Source organism: Sorghum bicolor, chromosome 1 (assembly GCF_000003195.3).
Source record: "Sorghum bicolor cultivar BTx623 chromosome 1, Sorghum_bicolor_NCBIv3, whole genome shotgun sequence".
NCBI lineage: Eukaryota > Viridiplantae > Streptophyta > Magnoliopsida > Poales > Poaceae > Sorghum > Sorghum bicolor.
Window position 1 is genome coordinate 55209245 of NC_012870.2, and position 24120 is coordinate 55233364.

The 24120-nt window shown below is 43.6% G+C and overlaps 3 protein-coding genes across 3 annotated transcripts; 2 read left to right on the forward strand and 1 right to left on the reverse strand.

Moving 5' to 3' along the window:
• Positions 8535 to 11099, forward strand: LOC8086277. The gene is made up of 4 exons (XM_002464810.2): positions 8535 to 8730; positions 9474 to 9643; positions 9753 to 10031; positions 10291 to 11099. Exons 2-4 carry the CDS (start codon positions 9497 to 9499, stop codon positions 10927 to 10929), a joined length of 1065 nt encoding a protein of 354 aa, XP_002464855.1. The 5' UTR covers positions 8535 to 8730; positions 9474 to 9496; the 3' UTR covers positions 10930 to 11099.
• On the reverse strand, positions 11622 to 14849 carry LOC8055115 (ATP-dependent Clp protease proteolytic subunit 4, chloroplastic). Its single transcript, XM_002467371.2, has 2 exons — positions 14356 to 14849; positions 11622 to 12294 (listed from the first exon to the last, which is right to left on the reverse strand). The coding sequence occupies exons 1-2, from the start codon at positions 14739 to 14741 to the stop codon at positions 11811 to 11813; spliced, it is 870 nt and encodes a 289-aa protein (XP_002467416.1). The 5' UTR covers positions 14742 to 14849; the 3' UTR covers positions 11622 to 11810.
• Positions 15008 to 19217, forward strand: LOC8086278 (cyclin-dependent kinase E-1). The gene is made up of 15 exons (XM_002464811.2): positions 15008 to 15334; positions 15457 to 15567; positions 15644 to 15747; positions 15845 to 15887; positions 15978 to 16076; positions 16249 to 16318; positions 16411 to 16505; positions 16768 to 16801; positions 16883 to 16967; positions 17058 to 17135; positions 17239 to 17286; positions 18185 to 18217; positions 18363 to 18471; positions 18609 to 18821; positions 18906 to 19217. Exons 1-15 carry the CDS (start codon positions 15113 to 15115, stop codon positions 18975 to 18977), a joined length of 1416 nt encoding a protein of 471 aa, XP_002464856.1. The 5' UTR covers positions 15008 to 15112; the 3' UTR covers positions 18978 to 19217.

Genomic DNA, 24120 nt, shown 5'->3' on the forward strand with positions numbered 1-24120 from the left:
TGTTTGAAAACTGAGGTCAGGGGTCTGTTTATATAGGGGTCAAAAGGGTGCCTCTATGGGTTGTTCGGGTTACTCCCGTCGACTTGCGTGGGAAACTTTCCGTCCGAGGGATTATCCGAATTACCATAAGTGCATTTTCCATAACAAAGAAAGTCGGGACCGAGGGGGAACAGGGGCAGGGCGCCCGCCCACTTGACCTGGGCGCCCGCCCTCTCTCTGGCCCCTCTGTGGGCCCACTTTTCCGAGCGTGTTTCTGGATGCGAAATTATTTAGAAAAATATATATATGACCCAAAACCATCAGACCAAAAGTGTCGGGCTCTAATTCTCTATGGGAAGGTAAAAATGGACTACGTCTATTTCTTCAAATTCCTCATTGGGCTCTAAAAATAATTTAAGACGTTGACCATTTACCTTGAATAACGTACCTTCGTTATTTTGAAGTGTGATAGCTCCGTGGGATGATGAATTGATTACCTTGAATGGTCCTTCCCATTTGCTCTGGAGTTTTCCATGCCCGAAAAGCTTCACCCTGGAATTAAAAAGTAATACCTTATCTCCGGGTGTGAACTCCTTCTTCTTGATTCTCTTGTCATGCCACCGTTTGACTCTTTCTTTGTAGATCTTTGAATTGTGATATGCCTTCTCTCGCCATTCTTCCAATTCTGATAATTGCATTCTTCTATAATCTCCAGCAACATCTAGGTCCATATTCCATCTCTTTATGGCCCAGTGTGCTTTGAACTCTAGTTCAACAGGTAGATGGCAAGTCTTCCCGTACACCAATTGGTATGGAGACATTCCGATTGGGGTCTTATATGCTGTCCGGTATGCCCAGAGTGCATCGGGTAACTTGTCTTTCCACGCCGTTCCCATTTCATTTACTGTCTTCTGAAGAATATTCTTGATTTGTTTGTTGGAAGTCTCTGCTTGGCCACTTGTCTGAGGATGATAGGGGGTAGCGACGTTGTGACGGATTCCATGTCTTGATAGATATTGCTTGAAGCGTTTGTCGATGAAGTGTGCTCCTCCATCACTTATCACTACTCTGGGAACTCCAAATCTTGGAAATATAATTTCTTCAAACATCCTCTTTGAACTGACGTTGTCGGCATGCTTGCAAGGTAATGCTTCTACCCACTTGGAGACATAGTCAACCGCCACCAAGATGTACTCGCACTTCTTTGATGGAGGAAATGGACCCATGTAGTCTATTCCCCAGACATCAAAGAGCTCAATCTGAAGGTTGTTGGTGAGTGGCATTGCATCCCTTGTATTTATGTTTCCGTGCCTTTGACATGGCCCACATCTTCTGATATATTGCTTCGTGTCTTCATACATTGTAGGCCAATAGAATCCACACTGCCAGATCTTTGAATGTGTACGGAATGCTCCATAATGACCTCCATATGGTGATGAATGACATCTGTCGATGATCTTCCATCCTTCCTCAGTGGTCACACATCTCCTGAGTAAGCCATCAGAGCATACTCGGAAGAGGTATGGCTCATCCCATATATGTGAACGACTTTCTTGAGTAAGCTTCTTCTTGTTTGCTCCTGGTGGTACATACCCTGAAACCATAAAATTAACAATATCTGCATACCAAGGGTCAGACCTGTTAATCCCGTAGAGCATGTCGTCCCAGAGTGAATCATTGATGGGGGTTTCCTGTGGACTCTTAAAATACATTCTAGACAAGTGATCAGCAACAGAATTTTCTACTCCTTTTTTATCTTTTATTTCTAAGTCAAATTCTTGGAGTAATAAGATCCATCTAATCAGGCGAGGTTTAGCATCTTTTTTAGTGAGCAAATATTTTAATGCAGCATGATCAGTGTAAACAATTATTTTAGCTCCAACTAAATAAGATCTAAATTTATCAATGGCAAAGACAACAGCCAGAAGCTCTTTTTCAGTGGTTGCATAATTAAGTTGAGCTCCTGTCAAAGTTTTACTGGCATAAGCAATTGCATGATGCTTCTTATCTTTAGTTTGTCCCAATACTGCCCCCACAGCATAATCACTAGCATCACACATAATTTCAAAAGGCAACGACCAATCAGGGGGTTGAATGATTGGTGCAGAGATGAGTGCTTTCTTTAATAAATTGAAAGATGTTAGACATGCATCATCAAATTCGAAAGGAGCATCCTTGGCTAGCAAAAGAGTAAGTGGTCTAGCAATAAATGAAAAATCTTTTATGAATCTACGATAAAAACCAGCATGGCCAAGAAAACTTCGAATTCCTTTTATATTCACAGGTGGAGGTAGTTGTTCAATTACTTCAATTTTAGCTTTGTCTACCTCGATCCCTCTTTCAGACACTAAGTGTCCTAGCACTATTCCTTCTCTAACCATAAAATGACATTTTTCCCAATTAAGGATTAAGTGCTTTTCTTCACATCTTTGCAAAACCTTGTCTAAGTTTTCAAGACAACTATCAAAAGTTTTTCCATAAACAGAGAAATCATCCATGAAAACTTCCATAATCTCTTCAATCATATCAGAAAATATAGACATCATGCATCTTTGAAAAGAAGCTGGTGCATTACATAACCCAAAAGACATTCTACGGTAAGCATAAGTTCCATATGGGCATGTAAAGGTGGTTTTGCTTTGATCATCGGGATGGATCGGGATTTGGTGATATCCTGAATATCCATCTAAGAAACAAAAGAATGAATGGTTTGCTAACCGCTCTAGCATCTCATCTATAAAAGGTAAAGGAAAGTGATCCTTTCTCGTGGCTTTGTTTAATTTTCTATAGTCTATGCACATCCGCCATCCTGTGACGGTGCGTTGCGGAATTAGCTCATTCTTTTCATTCATAATAACTGTCATGCCTCCCTTTTTAGGCACAACTTGTACTGGGCTTACCCACTCACTGTGCGGCACAGGATATATAATCCCTGCATGCAGCAACTTTATAACTTCCTTTTTAACTACCTCTCTCATAGTGTTGTTAAGTCTACGTTGGGGTTCTCGAGAGGGTGTAACAGAAGGATCTGTTGGAATACGATGGGTACAAATCATAGGACTGATTCCTGTAAGGTCTTGAAGTGAGTAGCCAAAAACTGAGTGATGTTTCTCAAGAATGGTCATTAATCGCAGAGTTTGATCCTGAGTGAGTTTATCGCTAATGATCACAGGGAACTCTGGATTATTGTTTAGGAAAGCATAGGTAAGACCGGATGGTAAAGTTTTAAGCTCTATAGGGGGTCTAGGTGTTTCTGCAAACTCATCTAAGGGTTCAGGCTCGGAAGGTTCGTCTTCTTCTTCTGTGAAGAAAGGAGTTTCGTCTTCTAAGTCTGGTTCATCTAAAAGCTCTAGAGACGCAGCCTTTACCTCCTCCATAGGATCAGGCAAAAGATATGACTCGACCTTATTATTTAAGGAGTGTGAAATTATCATTAGGAATTGAAAAGTTTTTCCAAAAGAAATGTGTAGCTTTCCAGTATGACCTTCATAAAGGAGTCTTCTAAAAGGTTGTCCTATCAATAAGTCGAAGTCCCATGTATCAAAGATATAGAAGTTCAAATGAACCATGGAGCCTTCTACCGTAAGAGGTAGGACATTAATAATTCCAAGACTGGGGACTAATCGTCCCGAAGATTCCTTTATGACCTTTGTTGTGGGGGTTAAGACAAGATTTTTAAATAGTTTAAGTGCAAAAGATTCAGACATAATGTTGATCCCCACAACAGGATTATAAAGAGCATTAAATCGATCAGAGTTATAAGCACAGCGTATAGTTATAGAGGGTGTGTCCAAACGGATCACATCAGAGGAAAGCTCTGATTCCTCCAACCATTCGCTACTCATCACTGAGATAAGCTCTCTCAATTGATATTCACTTGGTAAATAAATGCTAGACTGGCCGTTTTGGGGTTTGTCAATAGAATGGTAGTTTGAAATATTTCCAAAATCGGCAAAAAGATCGGATTCTATATCCAGCATGAAGTCCGGTAGTGGAATTTCTTCCTCTTGTGGCTCAGAACTTGGGATAGCTAAAGTAGATGAAAAATTTGGCAGAGTGTCTACTTCGGCTTCGTAGGTTTCATCATGAAGGGTATTATCCATCTCAGCTTCTAGGATTCTATCTAGGATCACTCTAGCTTCATCAGCAGGGATGCGAAAGAAAGAACCTCTAGACATTGTGTGTAGCATTTGTTTGTGATTTTTATGAAGACCTCGAAAAAAGTGAAATAAAAGAACAGGGTCTTCAAGATTAAGGTTTGGACCAGATTCTAAAAGATCAGAAAAACGTTTCCAGGATTTTCCCAAAGTTTCATTATCTTTTTGTTTAAAAGATAGGACTTTGAGTCTAAGGTCGGCTATACGGTCAAGGGAATAGAAATCTAGACAAAAGTTGGCTCGTAAAACTCCCCATTCACCTTGTTGTTGACTTACCTTCTGACTGTACCATTGTCTAGCTTCTCCCCTTAGAGAAAAAGGAAAAAGCTTCCAACGTAAAGTCTTATCAGAAATGCCTTCAATGCGAAGACAATCACATGTTTGCTCAAAATCTCTAATATGAAGGTAAGGGTTTTCGTCTTCCTTTCCCGAAAAAGATAGGTTTTGAATCATGGCAATCAACCTAGAACTTAACTTATACTGGGATGTTTGGATAGGCTGTGATGATTCCCATGGTAAAAGGTCAGTTGCTAAAGGGATTGCAGACTCATGGATCGATTTAGAATTTTGGTTTTCCATAAGGTAAGAATAAAGAAAATAAATAAAGAATATAAAAGATACGAAAAGATAAAAGTATAGATACAAGCTAATAGCAAGACACAGGTTATCTCAGCAACCGTCTTTCTCCCCGGCAACGGCGCCAGAAATGCTTGTTGATATTTGGGAACGCAATAAGGAATTGATCCGCAAGCGCACGGATATCGGTGAGCATTTCACCCGGGAGGTTATCCAGAGTATCGTATTTATTTTTTACCACTAGGAGAAAGAGTGCATCTGACTAACTGGTCTATTACTACTAACCTTCAGGCACAAAGAATATCTTTCGATGTGAGTGATAAATAGAGAAGACTGCAACTGTAGTCTCCTTCTAACCTTGGTAAGGATGATCTACTGTTCTAATGGGGAGGCTAACGGAATCTAGACACCACAAAGGATGTTCGACCCGCACCTATAAACCCTATCCTTCCTGCTAACGAGATGTGATCTACAAAGGTAGCTCGGAAATGTCACGTTCCTCACTACTACCACGATCCAGCTAGTCAGGGAATATCTATGAGTACCCCAGCCTAAACACCACGTTTACGCCAGCAATGATTACTCTAAACTCTACGCGAAGAGATTAAAGTAAACTCATAAACCATAAGAACAATAAAACAAGAACTTACTAGAATTTAGAAGTCGAATTACTGAAGAATCCTAGGAGCAAGCTTCGGGTTAGGAGAACTTGATCCCGCAGGTACAAGCTTGGAGTAGACACCGACAGGCCGGGCTTCCTCCACTCTACACCTCCACTCTATCTCTCTCAATCTAGTAGAAACTAGAAGATCTATTTCTACCTTACATTGATTGCTAAGCCTAAAAAGAAATATTAATTAGAGAAGAGGTTTTTCTTCGAGGGCACCCCTCAGTCTCTATGATAATTTCTTCATGTCTTCCAGGGGCCAGGGGGGCCTCGCTTATATAGTCCTCCCCTTCTATGCGTTTTTGGGTCGATAGCCGAGGTGGTACTATGTTTTTCTTGATCCAATAGGTCGGTGGAATATCCCGAGCGAAGGAGTCCTGAATTGGCTCCAGAAGGGGGGCGGGCGCCCAGGCTTCCAGGGCGGGCGCCCTGGGCCTGGCCCAGCTTCGCCTCCGCTTCGGTCTCGTGGCTTCTGGAGTCTTCTAGATGATGTAAAATTGCGCGGTGCGTTGATATCTCTATGTAATCCTGACATGTGGGCCTTTCTTCCTTATTTTCTGATAACCCCCTGCAGAAATAGATAAACAACAAAACTCGTGGAATTCTGTCAGATCAAACCCTAATTCTAGGTGATGGTTGCATATTGGTCCTTTCTTATGTTTATTCGATAATTAAAATTGATACTTAAGAACCGTTAACAGTAGCCCAAGTGGGCATCGTTTATGTGTAAGATGAATGACACCTGCTAGGCTATATATCGATGTGGGGATGTGGGAATGAAACTATATGTGGTACCTTTTAACATGCACTTTTGTTTATATAGTATATTATCTCTTCTATGCACTTCTTGAGTTTCTAATGTGAAATTTGTTGTCCATAGTCAATGATTATGATTTTAGAGAATATATGCTATGAAATTTGTTGCCCACATTTCATACCAAGTGCACACACATCACAATGGTCAATGCTTGGTCCACCCGCAGGGTTTTGGACTGGTCAATTTTTTAGTTTCCTAAATGTGACAACGCTAAATTGTCATAAAAAACACGTCCTTGCGTTGCGTCACAAAAAAACAAATCCACAACCGTCAACCGGAGATACATAATTTATGACAAAAAATGCTGCCTTTATGTGACGAAAAATTTAAGTTGTCACAAAAAAACTTGCTCTCCTCTATTTGTGACGACACAAATTTTTCTGTCATATTATGGTACAATATATGACGAAATCGGTCACCGTCCTGAAGAATTTTGTCATAAAAAGTAGGATTTCTTGTAGTGAGTCTAACCCAGTACAACCAGAAGCATATTTATATATTATAATTTGTAGAAGGAAGTTGGTTTGATGCAAAAGACTTCATCCACTCCAATACTCCAAATCAGGATGGGGACCTAATCATGGAACTGAATGGATTTAGTTATTAGAACATTGAAACCATCATTGCAAAAAGAAAATACATACTTAATTGGTTTCCATAGTCACAGTGCTAAGGCATAATTCATGGTCGTCGCCATGAATTGGGCAACCATTTTGTTGAAGCAATAAAAAAGCTCACCTACCACTTGGATAGTTCATGACTGCGGTGTCCTCGCAGTAGTCCCAGCTGTGGTCGGTGGACTCGAAGCCTGGCCGCCGAGACAGAGTGTGAGATGGGGGACCGATGAGGAGGAAGAGGTTGGGGTCGGTGGTGCAGCCCCATAGATCACCTCTGAGAACTTGGCGTCGATCTGGTTGCCGCAGTGGTCACTACGATGTGCAGTCGCCGTGCCCTTTGCCCAAACCCTAGGCATGGGTGCCTCTTGTGTGCGTGGAAGCGCGTCATTGTCTCCTGAACCCATCTCGCGCGTTGAGCTTTTGTTTCTTTGGGAAAAGGGGAAAATAATGTGGAGGTGGGAATCGAACCAAGCTCGGGCGCATGGACAAAGTCGCATGGATGGTTCTCTACGTGTGGGAGGATGAGGTTGATACACTCAATTTGCACTGTTGGATGTGAGTAAGGAGAGAGAAGAGATGAGAAACATCTGGACAATCCATTTTAAAGATGTTATTTTCTAGGTATACTTTTGTGGGTGGATAGATGAGGGACATCTTAGTGAGAGATATTTTTTAGTGTGGATCTTGCAAAGAAAAAGTTAGTGAATTAGTAGGGTAGATTTGATAAGATGTTATTAATAAATTAAATATTCCACCTTTGGGTTTCTCGATCGTGTCAATGCACGGAATGACGAAAGAAGTGGTGCTTTCTGAAGCCCATGTTCGAGTGCTCATCCTCGACATGAGCCTCGCCAACCTCGGGACTAGTTGTGTGTCGGCCCCATTCCATTCGCCTCAGCATGGGCCTCTTGTCACCTTCACCTCATAGACTTGGGTTGTTCCAAATACGTTGACCTCACCCAAAATGCCCATGTGCGCTTCAGCCACTATCACCAACGCTACACTACTTCTCCATGGCCTGCAACGCAATGCATGACACCCTTGAATAGGCTTTTGGTGGTGACAGTGCCACCGGCCAGTCCCAACACTCTAGCCGACCTAGCAGTTCTTTTTCGAAATCCATTTCAAAAAAGAATAGATTCGGTTCCTCGATCAGTCCATGAACAACCTTTTATGGCCCATTCGGAAAGTAGTGTTCGTACTCTCAAGCTTATCTTTGTTAGTTATGGAAGGAAAAAGAGAGACACACGAATAAATGGATAAAAAGAGAGGTTATCACAATCTGTTCGTATGAGCTCTTCCGCGGTGCGACGTCAAACCACGTACGAAAAACTAGACTAAATTTACAAAAATGTAAGAAGTTTCTTTTCTCCGTGGCAAGTTTGTAGAAATATGAGTAGCTTTTTATGGGCCATTTGATAGGATAGAATGTAAAAAGTTTCCGTTTTCATATGGCAAATTTGTAGAAATATATGAGTGGTGTTTTATAGGCCATTTAATAGGACGTTATTAATAATAAATTAAATATCCCATCTCTCTCGGTTTCTTGATCGTGTCCACGCACGGAATGACGGAAGAAGTAGTGCTTCCAGAAAAGCCCATGTTCGAGTGCGAGGCGGGGCGCGTGGAAAGCGTGCGCGTTAGTGCTACGCAGGTTCAGGGCGCAGGCCGGGTCAGAGTCAAACCAACAACTGCTACGGCAACGCAACGCAACGAGCCACCACCCACCCACCCACCCCGCAAACAAGTCGTCTCGGTCTCGGCCTCCTTTCCTCATCTCCGGCCGCATCTCTCTCTTCTCTTCTTCTCGCCTGTTGCCTGTCCCTGTGCTCGCCACACGCGGCACAACCCCCCACCCAGCCAGCCAGGACAAGAAGATCTCCGTCGCCTGCTCTTCGCTTCCGCTTCGAATCGGAGGTGAGACTTCTCTTTTTTTCCTCCTGGGCTTCCCGTCTGCTAGGGTTACTGGATCGTTAGGAATTAGGATGCACATGTGGACGGATCGCTCCTCTCTCGGGGGAGGATTCGATGCAAGAGGGATGCTTGCAATTAAGGAATTCGTTAGGACCCTTCACGAAGGATTCGACTCATGCCTCCAAGTATTTTGCATTCTAATTGCAATTATAGGGCCGATCTCCGATCTGATCGAATCATGAGTATTATCTCCTCCTGATTTTGTAGCCAATTTTTTCTTTGTCTACGTCGTCGGCAGCGGCGCGGCGATCACAGCCTTCTTTCAAATATTTTGATAACAAACAATCGGTCTGGGAGGTAAATTTGGGTGCTTTTGCACAATTGCAAAGCAGGTCAGGTCGGCCTGCGCCTCATGTGCTAACCAACTGCTCTAGTGCTGTTAGGTAGGCAGCCAGGTCAACAATTGACATGGGGACATGGGCTACCAAGTTGTTTGCTGGAATACAACTAATACTCAACTGGTTCACACTTGAAATGGAGCCACAAAACAAAAGGCTGTCACGATTAGGCTTGCCTGTCTGCATTCGGCTTCAGAGTTCACACCATCTTTTCTATTCGAGCATACCATTAATCTAGTCTAGAGTTGACTTTACACATGATGATAGGAGACAGTTGGTTCTATGATTTGTTATGACACATATAATTTCTTTGCTCAAATTGCTATCTCAACATTTCCACACTTGCAGGTCAACTAGCCGGTGGTCTCCATATGGATTCAGCATTTAGAAGAGCTCTCAATGAGCCTATGTGCTTGGAAGAAACTGTCGTCCAACAAGGAATTGAAAGATGCCCATTCCTGAGGAACATCAATGAGCCTACAAGTTTTTCCTTCTCGTCTGTCAACTTCCCTGTTCCGGTATGCCCTTTACTTCCCGCTCCTCTTTACATTACCGCACCATCCATTTCTGAAGATCATTGATGTTTTGGATGCAATCACTGAATTCTATTGTTTGCTGCTTGTGAAGGCAAGAGGAGCCAAGGGACCAATTTTCGAAGATGGACCTAATTTTGACATGGCATTTCGAGTTTTCCATGGTAGAGATGGTGTTGTCCCACTTTCAGAAGGATCATTGGCCCAGATTGAGAAGCCACTGCCAAAGCCCAATCCTGAGTTCAACCCATTGGCGGCCAAAGCTGCAACCATCAGTCTATCTGCATTTGGAGGGTTTTTCAGCTTTGGTGACTTCTCAAATAAGCACAATAAGAAAAACTCCAACAAAAAGAACCCCAACAACCTCCCCCAGGTAATTTGTGCTAACTATACGTCTCAATATTTCTTGTCTCCATTGTCACAATATTCCAGTATTGTCTAGTACAGTCGATCTTTTTCATCACCACAGAACACAACTTATTGGTAGAATTAGACAGACACATTTCTTGCAACGTATCTAAACCGTCTTTCACAGTGGTAAACACTAAATTGGTACATGATAAAAACATAACTGTGTTTTTCTGTGAAGCACGCCATTCAGTTGTCTGATTTTGCTTTCCCTGGAATTTCAGAATAAAGGCCAGTCTAAGTCTAACAATCATGAAGCACTGAGTAACGAGTGGCTGGAAACGGGCCAATGTCCACTTGCAAGGTCTTATAGGGCATTAAGCGGTGTTGTGCCACTTGTAGCAAAGATGATGACACCCCCAGCTGGTATGAAACTGAAGTGCCCACCTGCAGTGGTTGCTGCCCGAGCAGCAATATCCCGCACAGCATTTGCAAAGGGCCTTCGTCCTCAGCCCCTGCCAACAAAAGTACTGGTGATCGCATTGCTTGGTATGGCAGTAAATGTTCCTCTCGGCATCTGGAGGGAGCACACACAGAAGTTTTCACCGCAGTGGTTTGCTGCAGTGCATGCAGCAGTGCCTTTCATAGGGATGCTCAGGAAGTCTGTGCTGATGCCGAAGGCAGCCATGGCCCTTACTATAGCTGCCTCAATACTGGGTCAGACAATCGGGTCAAGAGCTGAACGTATCAGATTGAAGAGGACCGCGGCAGCAAAATTAGCAAGAGAGGGCCATGATGCTGCTGCTGACTGCATCAAAGCACCAATGAGTGTGAAAAGCGGGAACCATTCGCTCAGAGTTGAAAGCACTGTGGTTGCAGGTGCCCCAGCAGTTCTTGTCCCTGCCGTTGCTGCTTTCAATTGATGATGACAGGAATGGCTTATTCCGATTATATCAGCATCGCTGATTGTATTGTTGTATTAATTACTGTACCTTTGAGTTTAAGAAAGAAATACTTGTTACGTCAAACTTTTCATTCCGTTTTGGAGGCACATGGCAGTGAATAAATTCGAGAACATTTTCAGAGCTGAAAACTTTTTACTCTCCTTTGAAATCTGTCTATTGGAACACATATTTCCTAAGCCAATGAGTTTGTCATCATTGCATGCCATACTAACTTTAGAGTTACGTATTCGTTGTATTTGATAAGACTTATCTTCATAGAGACAATGTTTTGAAATGGAATGTAGAAGCTTTTGCTGGTGGTAAAAAAAAAATCAAACAGTTGACTGATCTCAACGTGCCACACCTGAAATGGTCAGAACTCAAAACGAAACAGCCAGTGAGGCCTTGTTTAGATCTGAAATCTTTTTGGATTTTGATACAGTAGCACTTTCGTTTGTATTTAGTAATTATTGTCTAAATATAGACTAACTAGGCTCAAAAGATTCGACTCTTAAATTATAAACAAACTGTGCAATTAGTTATTACTCCATACATGCCACAAGATTCAATGTGACAGCTTAAAAAGTTTTTAAATTTTAGGGTGAACTAAACAAGGCCTGAGCCAGATCATTCTAACCCCACAGCCACAGTAACACCAGACACAATATGCGATGGCAAACACAAACACAACCAACTGGTTCTAGTTGCCAGCTCGAATCAACATTCAGTCAGTAAAATAGGCAGTAAACCAGATCAATAAGCTACTGCTAGTGCTAAATTTGTTTGACAGCTACAAGCGATCAAAAGCAACTGTTTGCAGAACAACAGACTTAAGATTCGTAGAAAATACAACTTTTAGACTAGTATATCTCATCATCTGGGACATCTGGTGTAAGAAACTTCTGTGGGTCCTTGTACAGCTCTTCATAGTTATACTTAGGCTTCACCCTCTCTGGGACAGGCTCAAGTGGGATGATACTGTCTCCATCGATCACACCATCAATAAGTCCATAATCAACAGCCTCAAGAGGGCCCATGTAACGATCTCTGTCAATATCTTTCTCTACCTGCTCCAGAGTGCGGCCCGTGAAGCCTGACACGATCCGAATGACATTCCTCTTGTTCGTCAATATCTCCTTCGCTTGGACCTCTACATCTAGGGCCTGCCCACTTGCACCTCCGACAGGCTGATGGATCATAATCCTGGTGTTGGGCATGGCAAATCGCTTGCCCTTCGTGCCACCACCAAGGATTATAGAAGCTGTTGATCCAGCTATGCCCATTCCAATAGTGGAGACATCCGCCCTCACAAGCTGCATTACATCATAGATGGCCATTGTTGCACTGAAAGAGTAACAAAACAGTCAGTCAGCAAATGAGATTTTGTATTAACATTTCTATGATGAGCATAAGGCTTGATGATCTGCTCAGAAAATTATAATTCATGATGGACAAGTAGAACATGATCCCATTTAGGCAAATAATGTGACAGAATAAGCAGTCACCAATGAGGCATGATACTAGTTAGATAACTCAGAACACAGGTGTTGCAGCCTAAATTACTAGTTCCTTTAAAAAGTTCTGCAGCAGTTATAACTAGACTTTGGTAGTGAAGGTCTCGAGTAGTATAGGTTTTGGAATTCGGAAGTCCATTTTCACCATCGAATTATCATCAGAGTTTGAGTTTGGCCATGAAACTACAAAACCATAAATCTTAACCATCCAACTATCAAAAGCACTCATGTCTAGCCATCTAGGATTTTTGAAGGTTGTTTTCGCTTACATGGATGACATGCCAAAGTGGGGCCCACATGTTAGACCCCTCTCCATCTCTCCCTCCTCTACATGTTGTTTCTCTCTCCACACCACAGTTCTCTCCTCTTCTCTCTCCGCTGCCATCTCGGGTGTTCTTCTTCCCCCGCTGACCCCATGATGAACTGTGTCTGGTGAAAGGCCGTGGTTCCTCCCAACCGCTTCTTTAAGCCTAGGCATGGCTGACCTCGCTGTTCCTATACTCGGTGCTGCGCTGCCACTAGGCATCACCATGGCCAGCCACCTCTGCTGCTTCTCCGTTGAATTTGAGCCTAGGATGAGCTTACTTGTGCCCCAAAGATCCTTTCGACCCCTCTTCTGAGCCTAGCCATGTCGGGTTGGACCTGCCCCCAATCGTGGTTTGGGGACAGCACTGGCCCAGTGCCTAGTGGAGGGTGGTGCAGGGGAGCCTGAGAATGCAATGGTGGCCGTGGAGCGGCTATACCAAGCCAAGGGCAGCCACTATAGCGTGGTCGTTGGCATTGGAGGTGGTGAAGGTGCTAGTGTGCGCCATGTCCGAACGCGTGGACGAGCATGCGGTGGGCGCGCTTGGGCTGTGGTGGATGGGTCAACTCGACGCAGCAGCGTCGAGAGAGAGGGTCAATGTCATGGTGGAGAGATAGAGAAGAAGGGGACAACTGTGGCCTTAAGCGAGAGCATGGAGAGGGGAGCGTGTCGTCGACGGAAGAGAAAACCACCCTCAAAACCGCTGGATGTCCACATGTGAATGGTTTTGATAGTTGGATGGTCAAAGATTTCTGGTCGCTGATGGCCAAAATCAAACTCCGACAATAGTTCAATGATAAAAACAAGTAGTCTTCTCCCTTGGAATTCCAGTAAAAGGGATTGCTGCTTCAGGAATTTATAACTTAAGGAAAAGACTAATTAAACTGATTCATAGCAATCCACATGCAGTTGCGGACAAGATTTTCATCTATGATTGGATATATCTGAAGGAAAGAAACATATAGTGAACAAATAGTATTTGTAGGAATTGAAGAATTCTCAGCAACAGGATCAATTAGCCACTCGGTGCTGCAAGGATGCACCAAAAACAGAGGTGACTGCAGACATCAGAAGAATTGTCAACCCTGATAGGGTTATAGGTTTGTATAGGCTTGGATCAATTAGTCCACAACATGAATGGTGAGTTCGTGACTAACAAAAGTTGTCAATCCATTGTGCCTATATCCTATACATGAGAATCCGAAGACCCAAAGTCAGCCCGTGGAAACGAATTTGACTGGGATTTGTGCTATCACATATAGGATTGAGGATGCCTACATGTTATCCCTTTTTCAGTTGTTATTAAAGGAATGGAAAGTTCAGGATTACTGGATTGGGTTAGATAATAAATTTCACGATTCACCAATTCAGTTAAAGTTTGTGCATTGCAAAGATAAATTTGACGATTGAGGTAACATTAGTACGCTCAAAGGCAGCAAGAGCGGTCACAAGTGCAGTCCTTGAGTTAGATTTCGAAGTGAAGCAGGCACACAAATTAAGAGTAGTCCATGGTGACGAATGAATGGTTTAAAGATAAGGAGGATTGAAATGAAGTCTGTAATAAGGGAATGAAGATAGGACCTTTACCTGAGGGACCCCCCTGGTGAGTTGACGAAGAGGCGGATGTCAGAGTCCGGATCGATGGCGTCGAGGAGGAGGAGCTGGCTGACGACGGCGTCCGCGAGGAAGTCCTCGATCTCGTTGCCGAGGAAGACTATGCGCTCCCGGAGAAGGAGGCCCATGACGTCGCCGGCGCCGGCACCACCGCCCGCGGCATCCGACTCCGCCCGCCACAGAGGCGCGTGTGGTGCCAGTGAGGCGCAAGGCTTGAGGCTGAGGAGTGCCCCTTGCTGCGGCCGCTGCGAGGGGGCCCAAGCGCGAGCGCGAGCGCATGGCCGCCTGACGCGCAGAGCAGCAGCCGCTGCCGCCGCCACGGAGAGAGACGCCGTGGCACTGGCACTCCCGGCCGCCATAACTACCGAACTGGACTGCAGCAGCGGCAGCGGGAGCGGCGGCGGCGAGCAGAGCAGAGGAGAAGAAATGGATAACACACAGCACACTCTCCTCTTGGCACAGCAGCACTGCAGGAGAAGACGACCTTGCGTTGCGTGGGCCTAGTCCTATGTGGTCTGGGCCGTCATTCTCTTTTTCTTGCGACTTGGGCCGTCATTCTCTTTGGGCCTAACTATAATCTTGGTCCACATAACCGCGAGCAGATATGTTAGCGGCGTTCGTTGCCGTTGGTCCAACAAGCCAAGGAAAGCGGGCCGAGCGCCATCACGGCGTCGGAGAAGAGGACGACGAGGACTTTCAGCTGCGGCGACTGGCCGGCGCTGCGACGGGGATGGGGGACGGGCGCGCGGGCGGCGCCAACCGTCCGGCGTGGCTGCAGCAGTATGAGCTGATTGGCAAGATCGGCGAGGGGACCTATGGACTCGTCTTCCTTGCGCGCCTCAAGCCGTCCCACCCGGCGCCCGGCCGCCGGGGCCCCCCTATCGCCATCAAGAAGTTCAAGCAGTCCAAGGAGGGGGACGGAGTATCACCCACCGCAATTAGAGAGATCATGGTCTGTTTTCCCCCCTTTGCTTTGCTTCTTGCTCCTGTACGCTTTCCATCCTACTATCGAACCTCGGCCTTAGCTGCGGCTGGAGCACCAAACCCTAGCCTAATTACTTGGTTGCTTGCCAGCTCCTGCGCGAAATCAACCACGAGAATGTCGTCAAGCTCGTCAATGTGCACATCAACCACGCTGACATGTCCCTATACCTCGCATTCGATTACGCAGAGCACGACCTTTATGTAAGTGATGGTGTTTTCAATTCATTTTCTCTTCGTTCCCGTAATTGATTAACCAAACCAAACAAACAAACTGCAGGAGATTATCAGGCATCACAGGGAGAAGCTGAGCTCCTCTATTAACCCATACACTGTCAAATCCTTGCTGTGGCAACTGCTCAATGGCCTCAACTATCTTCACAGGTAACTGGAGTATTATGTGCTGCTTTTGATTGATGGAAATCCCTCGTGAAAATCCAGTGGCTCATCTCAACTTTCCCCCCCGCTTTCCCTCCTGCAGTAACTGGATTATACATCGAGATCTAAAGCCTTCCAACATACTGGTATGGTGCCACCTGCAGATATACAAATATAACTGCAATTTGTGCAAACTCGTCCTCTTGCTTATGGTGCTTCCATATGTGCCACTACAGGTCATGGGAGAAGGAGACGAACATGGAATTATAAAGATAGCTGATTTTGGACTTGCTAGGATATATCAAGCTCCACTGAAACCATTATGTGACAATGGGGTGAGCACCTCCACATGCATTCCTTTTAGCTAGCACGCATGCTGCTGTCCTCTGCCCTTCTTTACATTTTCTGAACCTTTTGGTAGTCATTGATTTCTCTTTTATTCATGGGAGCATGTGGTTTGTTACCAATATCTGCTGTGTATATGTATGGTTTATCAATGATTTTCAGGTTGTTGTAACTATCTGGTATCGTGCTCCTGAGCTGTTACTTGGGGGAAAACACTACACGAGTGCTGTTGGTATCCTTGCCTTGAGAGCAAAAACATCTCTCTTTTACCTTGTATCTCATCTCGTTCGATTCAGTTTAGTTATTTCCTTAAATTATTTATAGATATGTGGGCAGTTGGTTGCATTTTTGCTGAACTGCTCACACTGAAACCCCTGTTCCAAGGTGTGGAAGCGAAAAATACTCCGAACCCATTCCAGGTATGGGCACTTTCACTCAAGTAATTATTGTTGTTATCTTGCTACCAGATTACATTATTAGACCAAAACTGCCAAATTTACATGCCAAGCAAAATAACTGTCTTGTGTGATCCAATCCTTCATCTTAATAAAATCAAGTAGGCAGATACTTATATATTGTTGTCTTGTATGATCTGTTGTGTTACATTTTATACAATTTTTCCTCTCTGTATGCCATTCATTTGCACCTTAAATCTCACAGTTGATTTCGCATGTCTTGTAGCTTGATCAACTTGACAAGATTTTTAAGGTCTTAGGTATGGATGGCCCGCTTCCTCTTCTGTCCTGTTTGGCTTTTGTATTATTGTCTTTGTTATATATAATCCAATCTTCTGCAGGCCACCCTACAGTTGAAAAGTGGCCTACCCTTGCCAATCTTCCATGGTGGCAAAACGACCAGCAACATATTCAAGGCCATAAGTAGTATGTTTGACATTTTTTAATTGCTCTAAGATACATAAATCATTACTTTTTCATCACTCATCTGTTCAGATAATCCTTTCTTCCTTTCAGTGACAACCCCGGTCTCCATAACATTGTTCATTTGCCACCGAAGAGTCCTGCATTTGATCTTCTCTCAAAAATGCTTGAGTATGTCACTCGCTCATTGCTCTCTAGCTTGTTAGCAATTGGACATATTATATATTAATGATTTCTTGTTTTGATTCATCACCATGGTATTCTCCTGTTCTAGGTATGATCCCCGAAAGCGGATAACAGCTGCACAAGCTTTGGAGCATGAGTAAATAACTAAATACTTTCACATATTCATTGCTCTTTCATTTCCTTGTGGCCTGGTTGTTTTGATCATTTCCAAAATACCTATAATTAGTCCATTACTGTTCTATTTCATTGTGGCCTGAATCTAGTTAGCAATGTTATAAAACAGCATTGCAGTAATATGCTGGAGCCATCTTTTGGACCATTCTGACCTGTTCTTGTCAAACTAAGAATCATGTGTTAGCTTTCATTTATACTCAATAGACTTTAAGTAGTCACTGTTCAATGAATTAGCCATACTTCTTTCTGATGGATTGCTTGAAGTTATTTCCGGTTTGAATTCTAGGTTTATTTCCTTTTTTTCCCATTTATTCAGGCTCATATTAAAAATCATTATACTCAGGCTTAAGTAGTCATTACGCAATGATTTAGTCATGCAATCATGCCTCTTTGCTTATTTATTGCCTACCATTATTTTCATTTTGATTATAGGTTTGTTTCCTTATTTTCATTTATTCAGGTATGATGTAAAAATTATAAATGAACATGTATGAAGTAAAATCTCTATACCTATATTTCGTGTTTAAATCTATTTTATTTTTTTCCATTAGTACTGATATGTTCCTTTCTAGACATGATTGAGCATTAACTGCTAGGATTGAAGGCTAATTGGACTCATCAATACCCTTGTAAATATTTATGCTTCATGAATCTTATAATAACATGAGAATATAATGGTTTCTGGATTCTAATATCTGTTTCTCGTTTTTAGAAGCTTTAATGATATTTGTTTATCTTAAACAAAGATGTACATTTTTCCATCCTGAAAAGTTGACAATGCAGCTGTACTTGATGCTGTGGTCTCCGTGACTACTTTTTTGTACATAAATGTTTCTGAATATGCTCTTTTCTTTGCTTAGATACTTTCGGATGGAACCACTACCTGGACGAAAGTAAGTTATGTGAGCAAATTCCAAAGAAATACCTGTTAGTTTGAATGGCTTCATGCTGAAAAATTCTCAAGATGTTTGGCATAAGATTTCATTTAGAAATGAAAGGTATTTCCTATACTCCTGACTGAACTTGTTTTCTGCTTAGCGCGCTTTTACCATCCCAACCAGGGGAGAAAATTGTACCGTATCCTGTTCGTCCAGTAGATACAACAACAGATTTTGAAGGAACAACAAGCCTTCAACCAACTCAACCGGTAACACACCTCTTCCTAACACTTCATTTTCCATACCTGGTTTAGGAACCCAACTTCTTGTTAGTTCCAATTACCCATCTGCAGCATAGATGTGAAATTGTGCCCGAGTTGTCCTGTGATGCATTTCTGTATTTCAGCCATCAGGGAATGCTCCTCCTGGAGGTCAATCTGTAGCAAGACCCATGCCAAGACAAATGCCGCAGCAACCTATGGTTGGGGGAATGCCAAGAGTGGCAGCTGGAGCAAACATGGCTGCCTTCAATGCTGCATCACAGGCTGGCATGGCTGGGCTCAATCCTGGAAACATCCCTATGCAGAGAGGCGCAGGTGGTCAGTCTCATCCGCACCAGGTAATTTTGGCCTTAATTGTGATTTGTTTTTGAAGAAGGCTTGTGATTGTGGAAGCACTTAAGCCTGATGTGTGTGACAAACAGTTGAGAAGGAAGGCGGATCAAGGGATGGGGATGCAGAACCCTGGGTATCCTCAGCAGAAGAGACGGTTCTGACCCTGACAAGAGGGAGCCATCTGGCATCTGACTGATGTGTAGTACTGTCTGTTGTGACGTATATCAGGTGTTTGAAACACGTTGCCTGTGTAAAAGCTGGCTGCTGCCGCAGTGTTGTAATTTTGTTATCAGCTTCCGAATGCGAATGCTGGTACATGTAAAACACATTAATCAGTTTAGACTTCAGACTCGAGATACCTGGCCTTGTTTAGTTTCAAAAAAAATTTGCAAAATTTTTCAGATTTTTCGTCACATCGAATCTTTAGACGTATGCATGAAGTATTAAATATAGACGAAAATAAAAACTAATTACACAGTTTGGTCGGAATTGACGAGACGAACCTTTTAAGTCTAGTTAGTCCATGATTGGACAATATTTGTCAAATACAAACGAAATTGGTACTATTCACATTTTGCAAAATATTTTCGGAACTAAACAAGGCCCTAAGCTGCTTGAATTTGGCTGCTTTGGTTTGCAACGGAAAGGTGTTACTTATGGCCTTGTTTAGTTTCAAAATATTTTGCAAAATCGATACTGTAGCTCTTTCGTTTGTATTTGACAAATATTGTCCAATCATGGACTAACTAGGCTCAAAAGATTCGTTTCGTCAATTCCGACCAAACTGTGCAATTAGTTTTTATTTTTGTCTATATTTAATACTTCATGCATGTGTCTAAAGATTCGATGTGACGGAGAATTTGAAAAATTTTGCAAAATTTCTTGGGAACTGAACAAGGCCATGTAAGTGGCCCAGTGAATCAAGCAAGTTATGCACATGCGTTGGAAATTTAGCATCTATTTGATTTGAGACAAATTTTGGCCATTGTCCAAAAATTTATGACCGGACTATTTCATTTCATTTCATTTTCGAAACTGACACGAGCTCCATTAAAATCTAGCGGCAGTAAATATTTTTCTAAAGGGGGGCAGGAGTGGCAATCCCGATTTTTTGCAGGTCCAAAAAGTTCGGCGTCCCGAGTTGACCATGCGTTCCTGGTGCATGCAGTGGCAACCACGAATGAGGAAGCGATCACAGACAAACACAGTGACCTGCCGTGCCAGGCAGAAATAGCAGGTTAGTGTTTCTTTCGGAGCCAAGCTCCGGCTGGCTCCGTGATTTATTCCCGTCGTCTCTTGGGCCTTGTTTAGTTCACCCTCAAATCCAAAAAATTTTCAAGATTCTCCATCACATCGAATCTTGTGGCACATGCATGAAGCATTAAATATAGATAAAAATAAAAACTAATTACACAGTTTGTCTGTAAATCATGAGACGAATCTTTTGATTCTAATTAGTTCATGATTAGATAATATTTGTCAAATAAAAACGAAAATGCTACAGTAGCGAAATCCAAAAAATTTTCGGAACTAAACAAGGCCTTGGTCTTCACATCCTTTCTCTTTTGCTAGTAGTCCTCTTCATCGGTGGTGACTAGTGAGCTGTGGTGGTGTTCGATAAAATATGTGAGAGCCGGTAACCTTACCAGAAGAGAGAAGAAGTAATTTTATGTAAAACCAAGATAGACAACAAAATATACCCAATGCTAACCAGGCTAGTACAATGTACACAACCAAACAACTACGAATTAGCCTAGTTAGAATAGGCTAAAGCTAGCCTGGCTTAGTTTTACTAGTCAGGCTCGTATAGAAAACGAACCAAACACACTCAAAGGAATTGAGCGTATCTGTTGGGCCAGGCTGGGCGCGCAAGCTACATGAGATGAGAGAGCAGCCGGTGCAAGGCCTGCTCATGCATCCTGGCAACCAATCACCTCTGCTTGGCCATGCTACATTCACCTAGGGCGTGTTTGTGGACCTATATCTGGCCGGCCTGGATATACGAACTCACCCACCACAGCCTAGAAGTTGTCGGCGCCGCCCATCTCCAGCGCCATTGTCGGCCAGGACGCGCTGTTCTTGGAGGAGGAGATTGTTGTTGTGGCCGAGGAGGATTCTGACGAGATTGTTCTGGTGGTGGAGCCCGTCTTGGTGGTGGACACCTCTGGGAAGATGGAGACAGAGGTGAATGCGGCAGCAGTGCAACAGCAAGGCGAGCTCGTTCAGCAGCAATAGCAGCGGCGGGGGCTGGCCAGCTCGAGGTGCAGCTACGTGGCCAACGCCCACGCACACAACCACGTGAACGGCGACATGAGGAGTACTGCGCAGTGGCTCTAGAGCGGAACCACAGCGCGCGTCACTCGCCGGGCAACGCCGCCGGCGACAACGGCATGTTGCGGTTCATGGAGGGGGTGTGGGAAGGGGGGTGGGGCAACTCCATGGACGTCGTCGTCGCCGGCCGTGGAGGAGCCAAGGCGCGCATAGGGTAAGGGGAAGTAGCGAAGGTGATTCCATCCTTGCCAAGGACTGTCATGAGCCGCGTGAGCGCTACAATTGGCGAGCTGTAGAAAAACGGAAGAAAAAGTCGTTTCCCTAGAGCCACGAGAGAGAAGGCCTTTTGCACCGGATGAGCCTGGCTCGCGAGCGGGCTAAAAGCAACAAACACGGGAGTTGCAGCCCGGGAGCGCAACCGGGCTGCTGGGCCACCCTCACAAACGCACCCCTAGGCAACCAAATGCTGAGCAATTGCATGGCAGTAGCCTAGCGATGGAGGGTTTGTCTCGGGTGGTGCGATGCAGGTTGGAGCATGCAGGCAACCAAATGCCCCCTAAGAAGTCGCATGCCGGTTGCAGCTGATGGTTTAGGGGGTGTTTGGTTGGAAGTGTTAAAGTTTAACAGTACCGTAGTATTTTCGTTTTATTTGATAATTAGTATCTAATCATGGACTAATTAGGCTCAAAAGATTCGCCTCGCAAATTATTCTCTAATTCTGTTTTTAGTTCCATAAATAATTTATATTTAGTGCTACAACGGGGTGTTTGATTGGGCACCGACGGGGCAAAGCAGTAGCGTAGCGGGTGAGGGGATGGGCGTCAACAGGGCGGCCGGTGAGAGTGTCGGATGGCCTGCCGCCAGTCGTAGATGGGAAGAAGGGCAACGTTGCCTCCTGTTCGTCAATCGGCTAGAGCGCCATCTCTTCCGTCGGCTCGAGGATTGACTGCCACCATGGAGAGAGAGGAAGCTCATGTAGTAAGGAGTGCCACTAGGGAGGAGCAACGCTAGGGAGGGCCACCGCCGGGGAGGGCGAGGCACAGGCACGAGTGATGTCGGGTGATTCCGAGCACGTGGGGAGGAGAGAGAGGAATGAAAAATAGGTAGGCGCTTAGCCTGTTGGAGTGCAGTTTTTAACCTCCACTACCTAAATATAGAATAGATAGTCTGTTTAGGTAGTCTGCTGAACATGCTCTTACTTTGAACTCGGATGGAACCGAGCAGCCAAACAACCAAAGACAAGCTAGGAGCGAATGTAAACAATAGGGCCTTGTTTAGTTCAAAAAAATTGTAAAATTTTCAGATTCTTCGTCACATCGAATTATGCGGCACATATATGAAATATTATATATAGATAAAAAATAACTAATTGTACAGTTTACCTGTAATTTGCGAGACGAATCTTTTGAGCCTAGTTAGTACATGATTGGACAATATTTATCAAATACAAACAAAAATACTACCGTATCTATTTTGCAAAAAAAATTGAAACTAAACAAGGCCAGGCCAATAACCAACCTCAACCAGTCGTCCAATAATCGCGACAGCAGCATAAGTTGACTGCCCCACTAACATCCCCTCCTAGCCTCCCCCACCTCATCCCTGTCTCCCGCTCCCTGTTTTAACTCCCGATTAGGGGGTGTTTAGTTCCTCTTTTCTCCAAAAAAAATATAGATTTTGATTTATCATTTTACATAGTGAAATTAAACACCATGTGATTTTTTGGTAAAAAGATGGCTATTCTCTATTTTGAATTTTAGCTTCAATAGACAAAAAAAGGTCCAAAAGAGCATCAAGAGGCCACAATAAAGATAATAAATTTTGTATTTTGGATAGAACTAAACATAACCCTAAAATTTTGGTATTTTGTATTTCATCATTTCAAAGTAGTTTGTATTTTGCATTTTACATTTTATGGAGAACTAAACAGGTCCTTAGTGCCTGCACTTTGTCATTCATTCGCGCCCCAAATCCAATTCCTAGCTTCAGGGCAGGTGGTGGTGGTCCTTGTTTAGTTCCAATTTTTTTTTCAATAGACACTGTAACATTTTTATTTGTATTTGACAAATATAGTCCAATCATAGACTAACTAGGCTAAAAAGACTCGTCTCGCAAAATACAGGTGAACTGTGTAATAGTTTTTATTTTTGTCTATATTTAATGCTCCATACATATGTCTAAAGATTCGATATAATATGAAATGTGAAAAATTTTGTAAATTTTTTTTAAACTAATCAAGGCCCAAATCGCTGCCTTGTGAGCAGCGCCCAGTGGCGGAGCTGGCGGCGATGCGAGCTGCAATGTCAACTGCGGTGGCATATCGAGCCGTTATTGCGCGAGGAGCGTCGTGCTTCTCCAGTGAATGGACAACTTAGTTTTCTCGGTTTAAAACTTAGGGTCCATTTGGCAGGAGCTCTGCTAAATATTTTTTTTTAAAAAAGTTGTTTTTAAGTAAAAAAAAAGGAGTCGAAGCTGTTTTAGCGAAAAGGAGCCCCTTGTTATGAGCCCTACCAAACAGGCCCTAAAAACTAAGGCCTTATTCATTTTAATTGGGCAGCAAATCAGTCTCACGACTACAGTGGACTAGTCAAAGGGTTCTGCAACCGACCCCCTCGCCGACGGTGTTCAGAGATGTGTAAGATCTCCTGGAAGATAAAGGAGGCCTAGAGGAGGTGAATAGGCCTGTAAAAATTTAACTCGAAACTCTGTTAGAACAGAGGGTGGCACTGTCGGCCTTATAGGGCGGCACTGCCGGCCTTCAATGAAAACACAGATGGTAGAGAGACTTTGCAGGAATTAAACTGATACTATGAATTACACAATCCTGCAATAAGAAGCCAAGACCCCGTGCGAAGACTTGATACCACAGAAAAGTCACACAAGACTAGATCGGACCACCAAACCCTAAAAGGAGTGAAACTTAAGAAATAATATGCAAGAAGCACACAAGACTTAGTGATTTATCCCGTGGTTCAGCTCACCACAAAGGCTTGCCTATGTCCACGTTGTTGAGGAAGCCACAAAAGGCTTAGG